Genomic DNA, 21,202 nt, shown 5'->3' on the forward strand with positions numbered 1-21,202 from the left:
GGTCACAGGCAGACAAATAAGACATCCTCATGATCTGTGGAGTCCCGGCTTTCGGTGTGTATCAACGTATTCCGTGTTTATTTCCTTTATGCTTCACAACGCTAACCGGAATCTATGTAGCAGTCATCTTGAATTGTCATCACCTCGGCCTGCCGTTATATATTCGTATGCCCATATATGGTAGTAAGTCACGCCAAAGATTTTAAGGCACAGATCAATAGCCAAGACACCCAGCTTTTGCAGATAGGGGCTACTGTTCTCATACCAGACTGAATTGAATTTTTAAAAAGCTAATAGAGTCCCCAAATATGGGGACTTTACATTTATGTGGTTAAACACTATTATTGCACACAGAGTGAGTCCGTGCAACTTATTATGTGACTTAAGCAAATTTTTACTCCTGAATGTATTTAGGCTTCCCATAACAAAGGGGCTGAATACTTATTGACTCAAGACATTTCAGCTTTCATTTATTTTTTTTATTTTTTTAAATTTTGAAAAACATTATTCCACTTCAACATTATGGTATTGTGTGTAGGCCAGTGACAAAAAAAGAAGTCAATTTAATACATTTTAAATTCAGGCTGTAACACAACAAAATGTGGAAAAAGTAAAGGGGTGTGAATAATTTCTGAAGGCACTATATGTGAGCTGTTGGCCAGATCGCACATGACAATACCAGAGTGGGCACATTCTCTATACATTTTTTGTGACAAAACCATCAGTAGAGTTGAAAATGCGATGGAAACCCATTTAACCAGTATTTTTCTATTCGGTACATGGGAATTTAAAAGCAAAATATATTTTTACGTGCACTACGTCATCACACACATCCTTTTATCCGCAACAAGTAAATTAGAATGTAACATCTCTGGTGGGACAATGTGCATATTGTTTTATGCGTATTTTAGTAGAATGCTCAAAAAAATAAAGGGAACACTAAAATAACACATCCTAGATCTGAATGAATGAAATATTCTTATTAAATACTTTTTTCTTTACATAGTTGAATGTGCTGACAACAAAATCACACAAAAATGATCAATGGAAATCAAATTGATCAACCCATGGAGGTCTGGATTTGGAGTCACACTCAAAATTAAAGTGGAAAACCACACTACAGGCTGATCCAACTTTGATGTAATGTCCTTAAAACAAGTCAAAATTAGGCTCAGTAGTGTGTGTGGCCTCCACGTGCCTGTATGACCTCCCTACAACGCCTGGGCATGCTCCTGATGAGGTGGCAGATGGTCTCCTGAGGGATCTCCTCCCAGACCTGGACTAAAGCATCCGCCAACTCCTGGACAGTCTGTGGTGCAACGTGGCGTTGGTGGATGGAGTGAGACATGATGTCCCAGATGTTGTCAATTGGATTCAGGTCTGGGGAACGGGCAGGCCAGTCCATAGCATCAATGCCTTCCTCTTGCAGGAACTGCTGACACACTCCAGCCACATGAGGTCTAGCATTGTCTTGCATTAGGAGGAACCCAGGGCCAACCGCACCAGAAATGCCACCCCACACCATGACTGACCCACTGCCAAACCGGTCATGCTGGAGGATGTTGCAGAACGTCCTCCACGGCGTCTCCAGACTCTGTCACGTCTGTCACATGTGCGTATGAACCTGTTTTCATCTGTGAAGAGCACAGGGCGCCAGTGGCGAATTTGCCAATCTTGGTGTTCTCTGGCAAATGCCAAACGTCCTGCACGGTGTTGGGCTGTAAGCACAACCCCCACCACCTGTGGACGTCGGGCCCTCATACCACCCTCATGGCGTCTGTTTCTGACTGTTTGAGCAGACACATGCACATTTGTGGCCTGCTGGAGGTCATTTTGCAGGGCTCTAGCAGTGCTCCTCCTTGCACAAAGGCGGAGGTAGCGGTCCTGCTGCTGGGTTGTTGCCCTCCTACGGCCTCCTCCACGTCTCCTGATGTACTGGCCTGTCTCCTGGTAGCGCCTCCATGCTCTGGACACTACGCTGACAGACACAGCAAACCTTCTTGCCACAGCTCGCATTGATGTGCCATCCTGGATAAGCTGCACTACCTGAGCCACTTGTGTGGGTTGTAGACTCCGTCTCATGCTACCACTAGAGTGAAAGTACCGCCAGCATTCAAAAGTGACCAAAACATCAGCCAGGAAGCATAGGAACTGAGAAGTGGTCTGTGGTCACCACCTGCAGAACCACTCCTTTATTGGGGGTGTCTTGCTAATTGCCTATAATTTCCACCTTTTGTCTATTCCATTTGCACAACAGCATGTGAAATTTATTGTCAATCAGTGTTGCTTCCTAAGTGGACAGTTTGATTTCACAGAAGTGTGATTGACTTGGAGTTACATTGTGTTGTTTAAGTGTTCCCTTTATTTTTTTGAGCAGTGTATATTCACATGAAAATCTGTCACCAATTGGAAACCTAGCTATTGACTGACATAAGAGAAACACTGCCCCTCTGTATATAGCCTTGTTATTGTTATTTTATTGTGTTACTTTAGTTTATTTAGTAAGTATTTTCTTAACTCTATTTCTTGAACTGCATTGTTGGTTAAGGGCTTGAAAGTAAGCATTTCATATTTTGAAATTGCACCCTGTGTATCGTACTATTTTAACTCTCAACAGTAAGTTGAGACCACGACTGAGTTACCCCCCCATATAAAAACCAAAGCCTAAGGCCTATGACTTGTTAATCTGGCCCTGGATAAGTGATCAGTATGGTTGGTGCCGATCATTTTCAGTTTATCGTACCAGCTCTACTCCAAACACACATACAAAACCCCTGTTCACAATGAAAACAGTCTTTATTTAGTTTTACATGGAAACCCCTGGACATACATATTTGATGAGTGATATTTCTCTCGCTCTTACAGACTTTTCATGTTTTTGTTATCAATAAAATCAGTTTTGTGTTTAACATGTGGTGATACAGTTATAGCAATAGCTTATATATAAAACAACCTTCAATTCATGCATTTTTATTATTTTGTTTTACATTAGAAAGACACACTCAGGGTGACATTTGACAACATAAAACTAAATCTGTGCTTGTCATAACAAGCTGTATCACTTCAAAACACTCACCACATCATCCACTGTATTTCAAAAAATGCTTGGAATGCAACAGATGTATGAATTTAACCCATGTTAATTGTTGCTGCCCTCTTATGGACATCATACAATGCAAGGCTTTGAAATAAAGCTATTGGGAGTAATACAGCCTCAACACCACAGACATTAAAACCCCTTAGGGATCGTTTCATGAGTTGTGAATTTTTTTATCTGAATTTCTCTGGGTCTACTCTTCCTTTTTCATAACCACCGCTTAAGCTTAAGGGCAGCAGATAGCCTCGAGGTTGAAGCGCTGGGTCAGTAATCGAAAGAATAACAAAAAAATCTGTTGCTGTGCCCTTAAGGCATTTCCATTGCACACTTGTGTGTAACAGGACAAATATAAGCACCCCCCCAAATTATTATTATGCGACAGTTTAGTTAATGTGTTAATGTCTCTTTTTGCTACACACGTCTTTACAGTATATCCCTGTATCACCACAGCGAGGAATAGTTAAACTGAACTCTTAGTAAATACCTCATGTGGGTCTGGGCAGGGTTATAGACAATGAACTCGTTGTAGAGGAGGGAGTAGCCGCCACCTGCTCCCACCCCAGTCTTCATTCCAGGCCCCATTGGGACTGTCACTCCATCCCTGAGAGAACCACAGAACAGAGAAAGAGAGAGAGCGAGGAGACAATAGTGAACAATGGAAGAGTCATAAACAACATGTAAGACGGAAATCTTGATTCAGGTTCACGTAAAACTACTAGAAATGTCTGTTTTTTATAACTCATCTGTGTTAGAGTAAACCAACCAACCAACCATTTACAGTGAGTGAAGGGGAGAGAAACTCACAATGTGACAGCGCTCCTGGGGTCTGGGCTTGTCTGTCCAAGGCCCTTGGTGCTGTGTTTCCCTGCAGGTAGTTTGGCAGCCTCATAGTCAGCTGCTAACAGCTCGTTGCTGTCACCCAGGGCAACCTGTTACCAAGACCATGAATAAACAGACGACTTGTTACCAAGGGAGTACACACATCATATTGCATCACACAGGGATACATATATATATATTTTTTTATTACATGTATGTAAATTCTAATGTTTTTTTCGTTATGTGTTGGATCCCAGTAAGAGTAGCTGTCGCCATCGGCTAATGGGGATCCTAATAAATCAAATGAAAAATAGCAGGTGTATGGAAACAAACACTTCATATGGATTAGATCATTTCCAGAAGGGTTATTCTCAAATTGGAAACAATGCATTTGTGTAGAGGAAAAAAATAGAACTACAAATCTCACACCTCGCTCAGCAGTAGGAGTCCAGTTTTGTTGCGTTGATTGGCAAAGCAGTAGTTGGCACTTTTTGATGACATGTCAGCAAAGTAAATACCTTTCCCAAACTAGGAGAAAGAAACAATTGTCATCGCCCTGTAATGCAGCAGGTGAACATGTGTCATTTCATTTCAGTCATATTCTCTCTCACAGTCTCTCACACACACAATTTCACTCACCATGTATCCAGTGACAGGAGCCTCTGGAGGGGCCACTCTGAGGCCCTGGCTGAGGATTCCAACCCAGTTAGACAGACGAGAGCCATGCCACAGCAGCGTCCTGAGGGAGACACACACAATAACAATGCAGAACACACCCTGAAGGAGAACCATTCACCACGGGTACCATCTTTATTTTAAAAGCCCTTTTAAAGTGGCATCGGACAGCCTGTGTAAGCAGACAATAAAACATGAGGTACCTGTTGTGTAGTTGTGAGAGGAAGCCATTCTTCTCCCCCTCCCTGTCCACAGCGAAGATGTCCAGAACAGTCATGGTAAAGTCAGAGTGAGTGGGAGCATGGGTTGTCTGAAGATATCTCTCAATCACCTTCAGAGAGAGAACAACAATTGAGCAGTGGAAGGAGGAGACAGCCTACCTGATCAATTTATGCAGGCTTTTGTTCCAACCCAGCTGTAACAGACCTCTAAACTACACATGAAAATACTTTGAGTAAACTCAACTAAAGCACAGGTGCTCACCTGATACTCTTGGCTACAAGAGGACAGTGGCTGTAGCTGGCACTGGAGGGCGTTGTACTGTCTGTCCAAAGGATGCTCATCACCGTAGGCACTGGACTGGACCATCTTCACTGCTATCTGGATGTCACTCAGTGCCTGGAGATAGACAACACACTGTCAAACAGACTGCAGACGGCATGATTCCATACCAAACCAACATCCAGCAATTTCAATTTGAAAGAAAATGTTATTGAATGGTAGGATCTGCAGGTAACAGAAAATACAGTACTCAAATAAGTCAAGCTCACTTCTAATAAAGCAATTTTTTCCTTCAGCTCCTCTTCTGAGCGGATTATTGGGGGAGTTCGCAACCTGGGAAAAATATAATAAAATTGTTATTTACCATGAATGGACACATGCCAGTGGACAGAGCAGCTTGAAATACAGAACATTCATTACTGACCCAAAGTCATGGGGGATGCGTGTGTAGAACTGGTTGCATGCCTCCAGTAGCTCGCGGCTGCTTCCCTTTCTCTTCACACACTCCTCAATCTTCTTCAGGGCTGAGTAACCTGCACGGATCTGCTCTGTTGTAAGCTTGCCTACAGAGAAAAACAACCGCAATTAAAAGTTACAAAAACAATGTCACATTTACTTTGTCAGTTATTTTGACTGTTACACATACTCACCGAGAGGAGCTTTTCGGGTGTCAAACTTCATCTCCAGCACACATTCCTCCATGGCCTTGATGTCACAGATCAGTTCGAGAAGGGACTGGACCTTCACATCCAGCTTGGAGGGCTTTTTCTGGGACAGTGATGCAAGTGGGGGCTGGGGCTCTTCCTGGAAAAGGAGGAACACTGTTTAGGTACAGATTCACCTGCCTGTGGACCATTAAGGTCAGAGGGGTGGGAGAGAAGATATAGAATGGAGAATTAATGAATGCAGAACAGGGGGATATGTAGATGATTTCACACTTGTGTGTATAAGGTAGTTGTTGAGAAATTGTTAGATTACTTGTTAGATATTACTGCATGGCCGGAACTAGAAGCACAAGCATTTCGCTACACTCGCATTAACATCTGCTAACCATGTGTATGTGACCAATAAAATTTGATTTGATTGAGAGATAAAACACTGATGATGAGGAAAGTCTGAGATGATTATTCCTTGCCTTTCCATTGGTACTGTAGTCCATAAACACCATGTCATATTTTCCTGCAACCTTCTCAAAGTTTGCCCGGTGTGCCCACTCGTTCTTGGTCTTATCCAGAAACCTACATCAAAACACAAATGAATACATTATCCTCTTAGCAATATTCACTTAGTTCAAAAGTGTAGCTTTTTCCCCAATCATTCAAACACCCAATATCACTCAACTCCCATCATATACACACACACACACACACAACCCCCCCCACCCACTCACTTTTTCTTGAAGAGATCTTTGGCTTGAAGAAGATCTCCACCACAGGAAACTAGATTGTTCTGTCCAACCTTACCAACTAAAGAGAGATGGCACCATGTGTTAGAAATCACTACTTCCCAATATCACAAAACATTTGGGAAAACAAAGACATGAACCCACCTCGTCCCCATCTAAACCACACGCTGTAGGCCTTGACACTGTCATCCTGAAGTAGCTGGATCAGGAAAAATTTGTTGTTGTTGAACTGAAGATTTGTCTGTGAAACAACAAACAAAACATCTCCCTTACAAATCATTTAGCAAATACACTTATGTAGTTACTATGTTGTTATGTTTTTACCTGGTTTAACATTACATCATATACGTCATTTCCTTCACTGTAGACATGGGCCTGTGAGGAAAAGAGAGGGTTTAGAATTGGTGAGAAGGGAATAGTCTGGAATACCCAACCCTAGGTAACAGTGACTAGGGACTGGTTTCAATTATGGACTGTTTTGGCATAGAGGAACTACGTCACTGCCTACATCACTACTTTATCGCTTGAATAAAATACAAAAGAGTAGCTAGCCCGATGGAGATCAATGGAGATTATTTTTAATAATGAGTGCATTTCGCAAGTGGCTAGTTTGCAACAACTACCTTCACTAAAACACTGCAATGGTTTTGCCTGCAAACAACGCCCTCCAGTTTTGAATCACGCCATTCTGACATGTCTGCCTCGTTATTTGTTGGGATAGTCGTCTGTCTGAGGAGGACACGCCCGGAACATATTTTTTTCCCTTATTGAAAGTTGCAAAAAGTGTCCCATCATTGAAACCAGACCTTAGTCAATTTTTCTAGATTTTGTGCATACTGCATACATGGTAGATTGTGTCAGAGGCATGTGACTAAAACACTTTCAAACAGAAACTCCACATTGAGAACTGTGACCAAAGCTGGTCTTAAAAAAGCTCACAGATGTCTAGGTGACAAAACCACGGCGAGGGTTGAGCATCATAAGAGAACGTTTCAGTTGCCAGTCAAAAAGAAAAAACAGTGTACTGTACCTTGCCGGCTTTGGCTTTGCATTCTGAATCAACTGGAGCCTTTCCTTTCATGACCACAGTCTTCACAATCTCTGCACAACATAAACAGCACCGTTAATTAGAGGTCGACCGATTAATCGGAATGGCCGATTAATTAGGGCTGATTTCAAGTTTTCATAACAATCGGAAATCGGTCAATTTGGACACCGATTTAGCCATTTTTATTTTTTTACACCTTTATTTAACTAGGCAAGTCAGTTATTAAGAACAGATTCTTATTTTCAATGACGGCCTAGGAACGGTGGGTTAACTGCCTTGTTCAGGGGCAGAACGACAGATTTTTACCTTGTCAGCTCAGGGGTTCAATCTTGCAACCTTACGGTTAACTAGTCCAACGCTCTAACCACCTGCCTCACGAGGAGCCCGCCTGTTACGCGAATGCAGTAAGAAGCCAAGGTAAGTTGCTAGCTAGCATTAAACTTATCTTATAAAAAACAATCAATCATAATCACTAGTTATAACTACACATGATTGATGATATTACTAGTTTATCTAGCGTGTCCTGCGTTGCATATAATCGATGCATTCGCGAAAAAGGACTGTCGTTGCTCCAACGTGTACCTAACCATAAACATCAATGCCTTTCTTAAAATCAATACACAGAAGTATATATTTTTAAACCTGCATATTTAGCTAAAAATAAATCCAGGTTAGCAGGCAATATTAACCAGGTGAAATTGTGTCACTTCTCTTGCGTTCATTGCACGCAGAGTCAGAGTATATGCAACAGTTTGGGCCGCCTGGCTCATTGCGAACTAATTTGCCAGAATTTTACGTAATTATGACATAACATTGAAGGTTGTGCAATGTAACAGGAATATTTAGACTTATGGATGCCACCCGTTAGATAAAATACGGAACGGTTCCGTATTTCACTGAAAGAAAAAACATTTTGTTTTCGAGATGATAGTTTCTGGATTCGACCATATTAATGACCTAAGGCTCGTATTTCTGTGTGTTATTATGTTATAATTAAGTCTATGATTTTATAGAGCAGTCTGACTGAGCAATGGTAGGCACTAGCAGGCTCGTAAGCATTCATTCAAACAGCACTTTCGTGCATTTTGCCAGCAGCTCTTCGCAATGCTTCAAGCATTGCGCTGTTTATGACTTCAAGCCTATCAACTCCCGAGATTAGGCTGGTGTAACCGATGTGAAATGGCTAGCTAGTTAGCGGGGTGCGCGCTAATAGCATTTCAAACGTCACTCGCTCTGAGACTTGGAGTAGTTGTTCCCCTTGCTCAGCATGGGTAACGCTGCTTCGAGGGTGGCTGTTGTCGATGTGTTCCTGGTTCGAGCCCAGGTAGCGGCGAGGAGAGGGATGGAAGCTATACTGTTACACTGGCAATACTAAAGTGCCTATAAGACCATCCAATAGTCAAAGGTATATGAAATACAAGTCGTATAGAGAGAAATAGTCCTATAATTCCTATAATTCCAACCTAAAACTTCTTACCTGGGAATATTGAAGACTCATGTTAAAAGTAACCACCAGCTTTCATATGTTCTCATGTTCTGAGCAAGGAACTTAAACGTTACATGGCACATATTGCACTTTTACTTTCTTCTCCAACACTTTGTTTTTGCATTATTTAAACCAAATTGAACATGTTTCATTATTTATTTGAGGCAAATTGATTTTATTGATGTGTTATATTAAGTTAAAATAAGTGTTTATTCAATATTGTTGTAATTGTCATTATTACAAATACATTTTTATTTTTTATTTTTATTAAATAAATCGGCAGATTAATCGGCATCGGCTTTTTTTGGTCCTCCAATAATCGGTATCGGTGTTGAAAAATCATAATCGGTCGACCTCTACCGTTAATACACAACAAATCAAAAAGACGTGACATTAACCACAATTATTAAGAGAACATGAACACATTATAAAGAGCCATCAGTATACAGTAATTGACACAACCCCTTACATTACTGTATCACACATGAACAAAAATAGATTCCATGTCCATGTCCTAAAATCATGGGTATTTATAGCATTGAAAGCACTTTAGACAACACATTTAAATTATAAAAATGGAAGGAAATGCTGGAACCTTTGCTCTCCATTTCTTCCACGGGCATCACTTTACTTTTCTTCTGGCTCCTTCCCTCACCCCGCTTCTTCTTGGCGATTGGCTGCTCCTCCATTTCCTCCACTTTAATCTGGACTGGACTCGCATCTTGTTGGGTTAAATCCACTGCATCTCCTCCATTTAAACTCTCTACAGGGAGAGCATGTGTTGGTTTGTTGTAGCTAACACATATACATAGACATGTTATATCCACATTGCCAACTGACCTGGTTTCAGTGTGTGGGAGCGTATTTTCCTTTTGTACTTGGTTACTGTGTTGACCTGGACCATCTTCTTCAAGTCTACGTCATATGCTGCCCCAGAGCCAAACGTCAGTGAGACCGTGGCGTCTCCAGAGCTGAGGGCTGAGTCTAGCTGGGCACATGCTGATGGTGGGTATGGCTCCCACTGACCCTCATCCCCCTTCCACTGCCACACTGAGGAAAGAACAGTCACAGAGATGAATACAACAGATGCTGTAGACTAGACATACACGTTTTTGCATAGCTATGTTTCAGTCAAACAGAGAGCTATAAAGCTTTATAGCCAATCAATGTCACAACAGACTTTGAGTCAAGCAAACTTTTCAACAAGTTTTTATAAAATCAGAATAGTTATCAGCTCCTGTCAGTACTTTGTTAGTGGCTAATTAACGTTAAGTAAGCAAAATTACACGCAACCGAAGCGTAGCTAGCTAGCCAGCTAACAACAGAGCTAACGTTAGCCTGCTAGCAAGCACTAACCTGTCTTGGACGGAGACACTCCATTTTCTGATGCTAACGTTACACCTTGAGATGTGTTCCTGGAGCTTCTTGTGCGTCTCATGGTTTACAATGTTTATGTCACTTGCCAAATAAGAACGTTTTTTTGTATCGAAGAACACTTAAAGAATTTAGACAGATGCAGACTAGAAAGTGACCAACGCGGGAAATCACCCAACCAGTTAGCGCCTCTGTTGAGATACGCTGTGGATTAGCTCGGCAACAACGGTTCCGCCTTAGCGTTTTCCTAGGCGGAAGTATTTGGTAAACGTACACGTGATCGCTTCGCATGTTGTGTCAGCTAGGTAGCAAATAGCTAGCTATTTAGTATAGTTACTATTCCATGTAGACATTTGGGATTGTTAAAACGAAGATATGGCTTTTCGAGCTTATGGTGCGCGTGTCCTTTATCAAAGGGTGGATGCTGTGAGGATAATGTACAGAGTATGTCTTGTTTTTGCTCTTCTCGCCCTGTCATTGATCCATTCTCTCAAATGTGCCCTTTTCTACTATGTTCCATCCTTAATTTTTTGTTACTTTAAAGTCCAATTGAAGACTGACCATCCTTATTCATAGATGTTGGGAATAATAATATTGAGGATGTTAATGACAGTTATGTCTCGAATAACTTGTCTTTACCCACAGGCACTAAGTGCAGAAGTGCATCCCCAATCCCATGCAGACTTCCTAAAAGGTGCTCCCCACAGGAAACACCCAGGGGTGACAAATCTGAAGACACTGCGCCTGCCAGATGAACTCCAGAAAGCAGCACAAGCTATCATTCATGGTAGAGGAGATTTGACATCCATATCTCAATAATGTTACTTCTTGCCATGGTATTTATTTTGAGTAATACAATATCACGAGACAGTATTACCATTTAGTGACAGTGTTATTCTATTACCATTTAGTGACAGTGTTATTCTAGTCTTTTATCCTCCCAACTTGCAGGCACAGAAGTGAGTGGGTTGGTTGACAAAGCACGCAGTCTCACCAACTTCCTGTGGAGCAGGAAAAGAGCACCTGAGGATGTAACACTGAGGGAAAGAGCCATGGCCCTGGAGAAGAATCTGTGGGAGAAGACAAAAGAGAAGGGTGGAGGTGACAGACTTAATACAAATGGATGTTAAAAGAAAGAGAGGGGCAGAGATTGGCGATATGGAATGTTGGGAGTGAGAGAAAGGTGAACTGGATGAACGACTTCCAGGAAAGTGTTTTGCTCAAGAGGACACAAGATGGAGAACATGTGGTAGTGTGAAATTAACGTCTGTTTTTATTTAAGATGTAGATCTTCAACTGCTGGAGACCCAAATCACAAAGAAAGTGCTGTCCGATCTCAGGAAGACAACATACCACTGGTCCCCTATGAGGTAGCTATGTGTGTTTTCCTCAGCTATGAACATCTCTGCATGGTAAGCTTAAAGTAGCATGTAACTTAATCTTTCTGTCTCACTCTGCTCTTCTGTCTCTCTGTCCTAGGTATGATGAAGAGTTGGGTGTGGTGTACATGGTTGCTAAGCTGGCAGGTGGCTACGCTGCAGTGAAAAGAGTTCTAAATGAGGTAAAGTAATCAGTCGTACCACATATTAACATGCTTTATATACAGTCTGATCCCCTCTTGCCAACAGTGGGACCATTGCATGACCCTCTTTTTTTTCATCACTCTTTCCAGATAAAGAAAAGAGATCCCTCCTTCTCCCCTCATTCTCTCCTGGACTTTGGTTCAGGATTAGGAACAGCTGTCTGGTGAGGATCAGAACAATTTCATAATTTCAGTTGTCTGTCTGTGTAGTGAGACTTCACATTTAAGATTCTCCTTCCTTTTTTCCCAGGGCATCACACTCATTTTGGGGTGATACGTTGAAGGAGATGGTGTGTGTCGACAATTCTGGGGCCATGAACACTATAGCAGATCGCCTTCTCAGAGGTACACTATGCACCTCCAGTCATTCATGTCAATGTACAGGGAGCGAGACAGATAATTACATAATCATTATACTGTTCTTTGTTGAGCAGGCAGCAGCGAAAAAGATGAGCCTGTCATCAAACAAGTATACTTCCGTCAGTTCCTTCCTGTCTCCCCTAAGGTTAGTCTAGTTACCTTCAATGTGTCTAGTTATGTGCAAGACTAACAATGTGATGGCATTAGTGATGATGCGGTGTTATACTTTCAGGTGCAATTTGATCTGGTGGTGGGGGCCTTTTCTCTGTCAGAATTGGCCAGTCAAAAGGAGAGGGAAGATGCCATACTCACTTTGTGGAGAAAGACCAGCTCTTATCTGGTTGGTGAAAATGTTCCCTCACACCCCGTCCATTAGACAATAAGTATTATTACCTTGAATCACCCCAACCTCTTTTCTTTGAACTCTGCTCTTGTTGTAGGTGCTGGTAGAAAATGGGACCAAAGAGGGCCACCAGATACTTATGGATGCCAGAGACATACTTCTTAAGGTCTCACTCTCTCAAACATATACTATAGTCACCTGCTTTTAATATCTAAATCCATGAGTCATTGAAAGTATAATGATGCCTTTATTACTCTAATCCCAGAAACAAGAAAGAGCAGCCCATGACCCTAGAAGACCATCTGTGTTTGCCCCAGTATGTTATTATACATGAACCACCTTATAATACATTATGTCTCATTCGCCAGTTTATTTCACCCATGTGTTTTTTTGTCTGCTTTGTTTTGAGTGTCCTCATGAATCACCTTGTCCCAAGCTGTTCCAACTGCCCTTAGTACCCTGCAACTTCTCTCAAGCCTACAGCCCACTCCCTTTACCTGGGGTAAGAGATCATTTTGAAGGATCTGACTGTATTTTCTGGTTGTTGGCTTACTTGACCATGTGTCAACAATGAATGCAAAATAATCTGAATATATATTGTTATATATGTTATTTCTTTCACAGGCTCCAGACCGACTGACCGAGAGGTTCAGCTACCTGGTTCTGTCAAGAACAGACTGGGCAGGTGGAGAGGGGCTGGACTGGGCCAGGCTCACAGCACCAGTGCTGCGCAGGCCGAGACATGTTCACTGTCAGGTCTGCTGCTCTAGTGGAGAGATTAAACGGGTTGTGGTGACAGCCCATCGACATGGCAGGTATGTTGAATCCTCCAACTAGCATCATTACACTTCCACTGTCCAAGTTAAACTGCATACATGACTGATTGTATCTTTTCCACGCAGAGATGTGTATCGCTGTGCCCGGAGTAGTGATTGGGGAGATCAACTGCCAATCATTCAGCCAGAGGATGATTCAAGTAATTTAGACTGACCAGTCAGTGCCATTATGAATGAACGAGATAGAAACACCCTCCAAGGTCATCCTTCCTGGTGCTGTGAAATCAACTGTTCCCTTCATAGACTGATCAAAAACAGGTTGACATCATCAGGCTGAGGATAACTGACATCATCAGGCTGAGGATAACTGACATGAAACACCAACATTTGATTCAAGCACAACTCTCCTTCTAAAAGGGTCTGTGGTGGAGATTGTTAATGTGAACATTGTTCAATATATGACTGTCAAGGACACGGCAATAAAAGTGTATGATTTGTTAAATCCTGTGTTTACTAAGTGAATAAGTGCCAAACACATTCATCATACTTTGGTCAGAAACCCACCCTCTGCTCACCACGATCCATAAATTGCATGTTGTTTCCTGTAATGGGGAATAACATATTTACATTGTAAATAAAAATTAAGAAACAGTGAAGTTCAAGTGCTCAAATCATGTTACTCATTACATTCTGAGGTCACAGAAACCTCTAGGCTGAGAATGCACTATTGGCTAACGTGTAGAAGATTTTATATATGTACATATTCCTTTCTTGCAGTGAACACTGGACACTTTTTGAAAGACAGGGTCCATCATATTTATTCAGGAAAAAAGCTCACATCAGTGAAGTTCTCTCATGTTACAAAATCGAATCTCTTCAATCTCTAATCTCTTGACATCTCCTGTTTCACATCTAGCTCTCAACAATCTCCTTCAGGGCAGAGCTCAGGTCTGGGTACTGGTACTGAAAGCCTGACTCCAGAGTCCTCTTGGGTTCTACTTTCTGACCCTGGGTTAGCACTATGGCTCTCTCTGAACCCATTAGGGCATCAATGACAAATCCAGGCACAGGGAAGACAGTGGGTCTCCTCAGAACCCGGCCCAGCTCTTTGGTGAACTCGTAATTGGTGTTCAGTGCTGGGGCAACACCGTTAAACACTTGAGGGACAGCAGAGGGGGTGTCGGGAGAGGGCTTCAGGGCATGAGCGATGATTCCAGCCAGGTCAGAGACATGGATCCAGGGGAATGGTTGTCTGCCAGACCCCAACGTGCCTCCAAGGCCTAGCCAGAAAGGAGTCATCATCTGCTTCATGGCACCACCATCACGACCCAGTACTACCCCTGTTGGAGGAAGGCAGTAGAGCAGGGGTATCAGTGGTGAAATCACAAAAGACTGCCATCTCATTCAAAGGACCGTATTCATATTAACATTGTCCAGTTGTATCTAACGCACATACACACACTCTGATAGTAAATGTATAGTACTCACCTGGTCTGATTACTACTTGTCTGGTATTCTGTGCAATGTTTTCAGGAAGACGCCCCGCCCACTCCCATTCCTTCACCAGTCTTGACAGGAGGTCAAATGGCGTCCACTCACTGTCTTCTGTGTACTGAGCTGTTAGACTGGGTTTATAACATGCTGTGGGGAAGAGACAAAAATAAACCAACAACTATGGTAAAAATATTGTAATATTGTTTGTGACTATCTAAGGATGCTTTAAGTGTCATTGAAACTTTATGCAAGGAACCTAGGATACTTACCTACACCTGTGACTAGGACCCAAGCATGAGGGGGACTGGGGGACCCAGCAATGGCTTGAGCCAGAATTGTGGTTGTGTCAACCCGACTGGAGAACAGATCCTTCCTATAGCCCTCATTCCACCTGTACCAACATGGAGGAGGGAGAACCAATGAGGGGGGTGGGGTTGAGAGGGACAAACATAAAAAGAAAAGAGAGAGAGAGAGAGAGGCAAAGAGTGGTATGGAAAGAGTCCAGTCCATGATGGATATTAACCTGTATTTAAAGCGTTTTCATCAAACTGTCCCCTTTTCTTTTTATGTCAGATAGGGCCTCAGATCCTCAAATTCTACAGCTGCACCAGAGAGCATATTGACTCGCTACATCACCACTTTGTATAGCAAATGCACCGCCCTCGACCGCAAAGCGCTACAGAGGGTGGTGCAGACGGCCCAGTACATCACTGGGGCAGAGCTCCCTGAAATCCAGGACCTCTTTATCAGGTGGTGTCAGAGGAAAGCCCAAAAAATTGCCAAAGACTTCAGGCACCCAAAGACTGTTCACTCTGCTACCGTCCGGCAAATGATTCCGGAGCATCGGCTCTCGGACCAACAGGCTCCGAGACAGCTTCTACCCCCAAGCCACAAGACAGCTAAATAGTTAATTAAATGGTTACAAGGACTCTACGTTGACCCTATCTTGCATCATATGCAGCTGCTACTCTGTTCTTTATTCTTACTCTTATTATTATCTATCCTGATACCTAGTCACTTTACCCTGCCTTTATTTACATATCTACCTCAAATCCCTCTTACCCCTGCACATTGATCTGGTATTCGTACTCTCTGTATACATCTTCATGCTTGTGTATTCTATTCCTCATGTATTTTACTCTGTATAGTTGGGAATGGCTCGTAAGCAAGCATTTCACATCAGTTTACAACCGTTGCATTTGCCACATATGACAAATAAAATCTGATGGTCCAGCACCATCCTCAGACAATTGCTTTCATTTTTGGAAAAGGCTTAAAATGAGGGCTTAATGAGGGCTCCATTGCTCACCATCGCAGTGGGTTCATAAGATTCTCCCCAGACAGATTGACAGCAGCCTCACATGGTGGGAGGCCACCAGACTCCAATTCACCCTGCAAACAGGGCATGAGATAGCTTTTTAATTATTGTTAATTAGGTGACACCATGTGTTATGTTTGGGTGTCAACATTAAAGATTCCAATAGATAATAACTTCAATAATAAATGCCATTTAGCAGATGCTTTTATCCAAAGTGACTTATAGTCATTTGTGCATACAAAGATCCCTTATGGTTGCTAATATGAAGAATGGTTACTCTGTAGGAGTGAGGAATACTTGTATTATAATACTAAAGGAAAATGAATGACAATTATTTCAGTGCGTGCTCTGCTCATGACAGTGCTATAAAATTAGGTCATAATCATACCCATGTGATCTTTCCCAGACCTGGCTGTCGAGATATTATTGTGACTTCATGACCTTTGTTTTTGAGTAAACGAGTCAGCTCTCTTCCCACAAACCCAGATCCTCCTCCTGATGAAAATAAAAGGCAGAGAGAATATTACAAGCCAGGATAAGTACAAGGTCACATGATTGATTATATCAGTGGTTCTCAAACTTCTCCTTGGGGACCCCTAGATGTTTCCCAATTTTGTTGTAGCCCTGAAGTAGCTCACCTAATTCACCTAGTGAAGGGCTTGATAATTAGTTGACAAGTTCAATCAGGTATGCTAACTCTGGAATAGATCAAATACATGGAACAGGTTTGACAACCACAAGATTAGATTAGGGAAACTGCTGTTACTAATTGGTATTTTATTTTTCATAGTCCAAAACATAGACTATGCTAGAAATTTGGATGAGAATATGAATAAAACTCTGAACCTGTATAAACAACCAGCAATTACTCTAGGCATAAGAATCTTAGCTCACCAAACAATACAGATACGTGTTAAAAGAAACGTCATATTGACGCGCATGCGCACATTGCTCAGTTACAAAACAAGGTAGCTGGCTACATTTACAAGGGTTTTTAAATGTGAACGAAATGTCTTTAGTAAAACTGACGTGGTTCCTCTAAAGTTACCGCACACATGACATGAAACTGGAACCACAGAATGCATGTTTGATAACGATTTCTATAACTAGCTAATAGTATACTTCCAATGTAGCAAACACTCAGTTACAAGTAGCCAAGTAACGTTACGCTATTGAGGCAAGTCATTGTAACTGACTTGCCTAGTTAAATAAAATAAAAATGTCTGATTTATACATACCTATTAGCACTCTCATAACACACAATTTCCAGTTCCAAGGTTGGAATTCTGCTTTCCTGTGTTGATTGTGCACAGTACACTAACTCAAATTGGCACGGGGCGGCGGGTAGCCTAGCGTTGGACTAGTAACGTTAACCGAAAGATTGCAAGATCGAATTACCGAGCTGGCAAGGTTAAAATCTGTCGTTCTGCCCCTGAACAAGGCAGTTAACCCCTATGCCGTCATTGAAAGTATGAATTTGTTCTTAACTGACTTGCCTAGTTAAAGGAAGTTAAAATATATTTTTTTTAAAGTATACACAGAAGAATTTGTCCAACGGTGTCCAGTAGATATGTCACATGCCAAACTGGACAGAGCCTTCCTCCATTTTTGTGAGGTAAGGAAAATAACTTGCTGTCCTTTCAATCCAATTATACAATCACTATCTTGTATTACGCTTACAAACGGAGATTTAAAAAAAACGCAATGTGTTTCCAGCAACACTTTATACTAAATGGCAATAGTTATCAATTGTTATCATAACAAACATTTGTTCCATTAATCTGATATTGATTTATAAAGGCCAATTGACTCACATACCAATAACTGGCTGATATCTGATCTGGTATTTTAAAATGTATGTTTAGAAAATATGGATATACCAGATCAGTTATCAGCCAGTTATTGGTTTGTGAGTCAATTGGCCTTTATAAATCAATATCAGATTAATGGAACAAATGTTTGTTATGATAACAACATTTTGTTTTTTATTATAACATAATAGTTTGATCCCAAATTATTGATTTGGACTGAACTAGGTACTCATTTTGGGTGCCGGTATTGTTTACATTAAGGTTCAGGAGCTCCATTATACTTTTGAGCTAATGCTCTTAAAGAGGCACATGAGCTCAAGCATCCGGTGAGTTCCTGCCCAAGTCAAGCACTGCACACGGGTCAATTGTTTTCTCTGAGAAAGTGTGACTTGTTGTATTCTCAGATATCCAGATTGAAGGGGGAAATTATAGCGAACCATGACAATTTCTATATTACATCTAGTCAAACTCGGGATTGATCTTTCGCGGCTTAAAGTGTACAGCGTTGATTCGTTCCACGCGGAACTAAAACAAAGACGTGTCTTAGGGGGAGATACCACATCCGGAAGCAACATGCGCGTTTCCCACAACAACACGTGGTTTGGTAAAACAGATAAATACGCCCCCAGTCCCCTCAATCAGTCTTTCTCACCTACTGCGGTTGGAGGGATGTTATTTAAGACAAGGCAAGTGGAAATCAACACATGTGGAAGATTTCGCCATAAGCTACCAATTGATACATTTTGAGAGTAAGTTAGTTCTTTTTTTATAACTATTTTTATTAGATAATATTTGATTCTAACTCAGTTTTGGGTTATTTTCTAGCAGTTGGCTGTTAAGTCGTCTTGGTGGCTAGCTTGCTAGGCTAGCTTTAGGCCAGCCTAAAATATCTTGATACATTTTAGTTTAATTCAAGTTGGTTTAATAAACCGACCATTCAAAGGCCTTGCCTACGGTAAACATCTCATAAGTATTTTCCTAACTTTTTACGTGTGCGGATTGGGCCTAACTAAAAGTTATTTTTAACCACGAATTCGAGGGCCCTAGGCCCTCGAATAGTAAGGTGTTGGGTATGTACTGTACAGCCGCTAGCCAGATGTGTTTTGTCTGAGGCACCGTCGTTATTCTTTGAGGGAATTTGGCTCCGAGGACTAGACATTTGGCTTGCTACCTGGGCCGAAGATATTACATCGCTAACCTTACTTACCTGTGACCACTTGCAAATGTTGTAACGTTATCGTCAAACCCAAAATGATGATTTGCATGTGAGTCCGTGTTTCAGCTGAACCTCGTGATTATAATATCACTGCACTGACTGGGTTGACTGAATGTCTACGTTTAACGCTTCTAACAATGTGACTATAGGTAACTGACTCGTGTTTGTTTGTCACTTTAGAGAATCTAGGCTCAAAATCCTTGCTGTGCTGGAAAATCGGGTAATTATCAGATTTTCTGCTCATGAAACTAGCATTTCAGTAACCTTACTATGATGAGTTTGTTGCATGATCCGTGTTTCACCTGAATCCTAGTGATTATACACATGCGCTGAGTAAATTAAGGGGTAGTTGAAGAATCTCTTTATTCTGTGTTGTACTAACTTTCCCATCTGTCCACCTCTAGGTAATGTGAACTGCCATTGTAGGTATGATCAGCGCTTCCATTCAACCCCTGGCTCTTCAGATCTGTAATCTAGTTTGAGGTCAAATGTATGTATATCTATTGACTATGTACTCTACAGGCGCTAATCAGATACGTTTTTTCTGAGGCACTGTCGAACTGGTTCAAAATTGTACAAAATGTGACTTTTGGTTGAAAGTGTTCAATAAATGCAGTGAATGATAACTCTTGTTGTTTATAATTTATGTAATGTCATTGGCAGTTGTAAGTGTTATTACATCCTTTACTTCAGCTGTCATCAGTAAAGGCATAAAGTCTAGGTATATGTTCTCTTTCTGGGGGGAAAGGGATACCTAGTCGGTTATGCAACGATGCGTTCAACTGAAATATGTCTTCTGCCTTTAACCCAATCCCTCTGAATCAGGTGTAATAATGCCTTTTTAAAAAGTCGCTCAACTTTACGCCTACTTTCGTCTAGCAGACATGGACAAGTGGTGAAGAATTTAAACTGCGTGGTCCAATGAATTAATTTAACTAAGCAAGTCAGTTAAGAACATTAAAATTCGCAATGACGGTTTAACCCGGGCGACGCTGGGCCAATTGGGACTCGATCACGGCTTGCGATAAAGTAGTGGTGGTGACTCCAGCGATGCATTGCGTTAGACTGCTGTGTCACTCAGGAGCAAATGTGACTGCATTAGAAGTATGCTTGCTTTAGATTCTCTAAAATCTTGTAATATATGCTATGTAATTGAATGATTTGACTTCAGGTGTGTTGGCCTTACGCTTCGAACACACCAACCGCACCATTGCATTTTGGTGCGCCAGAATATAATTTACAAAGAAACGCTGCGTTTGATTTGCAGTGCGTACGGTGTGGTGCATTCGTTCGATAATCCAATGTATGCGTTGAAGGCTTGACATAAATGGTAGCCGATGGTGAATTTGGAGTTTTCGCGTACTTCCAGTTGCTGCGTGGTACGTACCATTTGCGCGACCTAGCTGTGATCGATGTGTTAATGTTTGAACAATTTAAATTCACTCAAGGGTGAATTTAAAAAAAAACCGCGCCATGACGTTAGTGACCAAAAATTACTGGATTGGCTGACTAGCTGTAAATGTCTAGCAACCCCACGAGGGCGTGGCTAGGCGAGTGCTGCTTCTATAGAATGTTCGAACGGCCCCCAATCTCCACAAGATCAAGTAACCACGATAGTTCCGTCTTCGTGGGTGCTAGTGTAGAGGACGCCACGCTGCTTGTTTAGGGAGTACCACTTCCAATTCGGCGTGACCTCTGCATTGCTAGCACACGTGACCGACCTGAAGCGTCTATTACCAGTTGGCGCCACGCGAAAAATATTGGGTAGTGCAAGTGGGGACAGATCGGGCAGTACGTTTCTCACATCCCCATGTGCTACACTAGCTAGTAGGCTACTGATACCTAGCCTATCTAATAGGGTCTGGAAGCTATAACGCTTTCTGTTGGTCAATAGGGC

General features: G+C 41.8%; 3 protein-coding genes and 1 long non-coding RNA gene across 5 annotated transcripts; 2 read left to right on the forward strand and 2 right to left on the reverse strand.

Moving 5' to 3' along the window:
• Window positions 1–2,777: 2,777 nt before the first annotated feature.
• On the reverse strand, window positions 2,778–10,641 carry parp2 (poly (ADP-ribose) polymerase 2). The gene is made up of 17 exons (XM_071361373.1): window positions 10,388–10,641; window positions 9,872–10,081; window positions 9,627–9,794; window positions 7,528–7,598; window positions 6,822–6,872; window positions 6,642–6,738; window positions 6,483–6,558; window positions 6,228–6,330; window positions 5,743–5,896; window positions 5,517–5,655; window positions 5,362–5,425; window positions 5,075–5,209; window positions 4,795–4,922; window positions 4,556–4,655; window positions 4,346–4,444; window positions 3,902–4,026; window positions 2,778–3,698 (listed from the first exon to the last, which is right to left on the reverse strand). Exons 1-17 carry the CDS (start codon window positions 10,467–10,469, stop codon window positions 3,539–3,541), a joined length of 1,962 nt encoding a protein of 653 aa, XP_071217474.1. The 5' UTR covers window positions 10,470–10,641; the 3' UTR covers window positions 2,778–3,538.
• A 17-nt stretch (window positions 10,642–10,658) lies between these two features.
• On the forward strand, window positions 10,659–14,117 carry mettl17 (methyltransferase like 17). Of its 2 annotated transcripts, none has more exons than XM_071361374.1 (14): window positions 10,659–10,849; window positions 11,051–11,192; window positions 11,357–11,506; window positions 11,688–11,775; window positions 11,885–11,966; window positions 12,078–12,151; window positions 12,238–12,332; window positions 12,422–12,492; window positions 12,580–12,687; window positions 12,788–12,856; window positions 12,956–13,006; window positions 13,100–13,192; window positions 13,315–13,505; window positions 13,593–14,117. In XM_071361374.1, exons 1-14 carry the CDS (start codon window positions 10,781–10,783, stop codon window positions 13,678–13,680), a joined length of 1,371 nt encoding a protein of 456 aa, XP_071217475.1. In that variant the 5' UTR covers window positions 10,659–10,780; the 3' UTR covers window positions 13,681–14,117. The 2 variants fall into 2 exon arrangements, with proteins under 2 accessions (XP_071217475.1, XP_071217476.1); XM_071361375.1 differs by having other exon boundaries at window positions 11,694–11,775.
• Window positions 14,118–14,257: 140 nt separating this feature from the next.
• Window positions 14,258–18,013, reverse strand: sdr39u1 (short chain dehydrogenase/reductase family 39U, member 1). Its single transcript, XM_071361378.1, has 6 exons — window positions 17,517–18,013; window positions 16,667–16,773; window positions 16,270–16,352; window positions 15,230–15,351; window positions 14,955–15,107; window positions 14,258–14,806 (listed from the first exon to the last, which is right to left on the reverse strand). The coding sequence occupies exons 1-6, from the start codon at window positions 17,530–17,532 to the stop codon at window positions 14,379–14,381; spliced, it is 909 nt and encodes a 302-aa protein (XP_071217479.1). The 5' UTR covers window positions 17,533–18,013; the 3' UTR covers window positions 14,258–14,378.
• Window positions 18,014–18,429: 416 nt separating this feature from the next.
• On the forward strand, window positions 18,430–19,931 carry LOC139550459 (uncharacterized). Its single transcript, XR_011670045.1, has 3 exons — window positions 18,430–18,838; window positions 19,486–19,525; window positions 19,710–19,931. It is a non-coding gene; the product is annotated as an uncharacterized lncRNA (long non-coding RNA).
• The last annotated feature ends 1,271 nt before the right edge of the window (window positions 19,932–21,202 follow it).

The sequence above is a fragment of the Salvelinus alpinus genome, chromosome 23 (assembly GCF_045679555.1).
Source record: "Salvelinus alpinus chromosome 23, SLU_Salpinus.1, whole genome shotgun sequence".
NCBI classification, from domain to species: domain Eukaryota; kingdom Metazoa; phylum Chordata; class Actinopteri; order Salmoniformes; family Salmonidae; genus Salvelinus; species Salvelinus alpinus.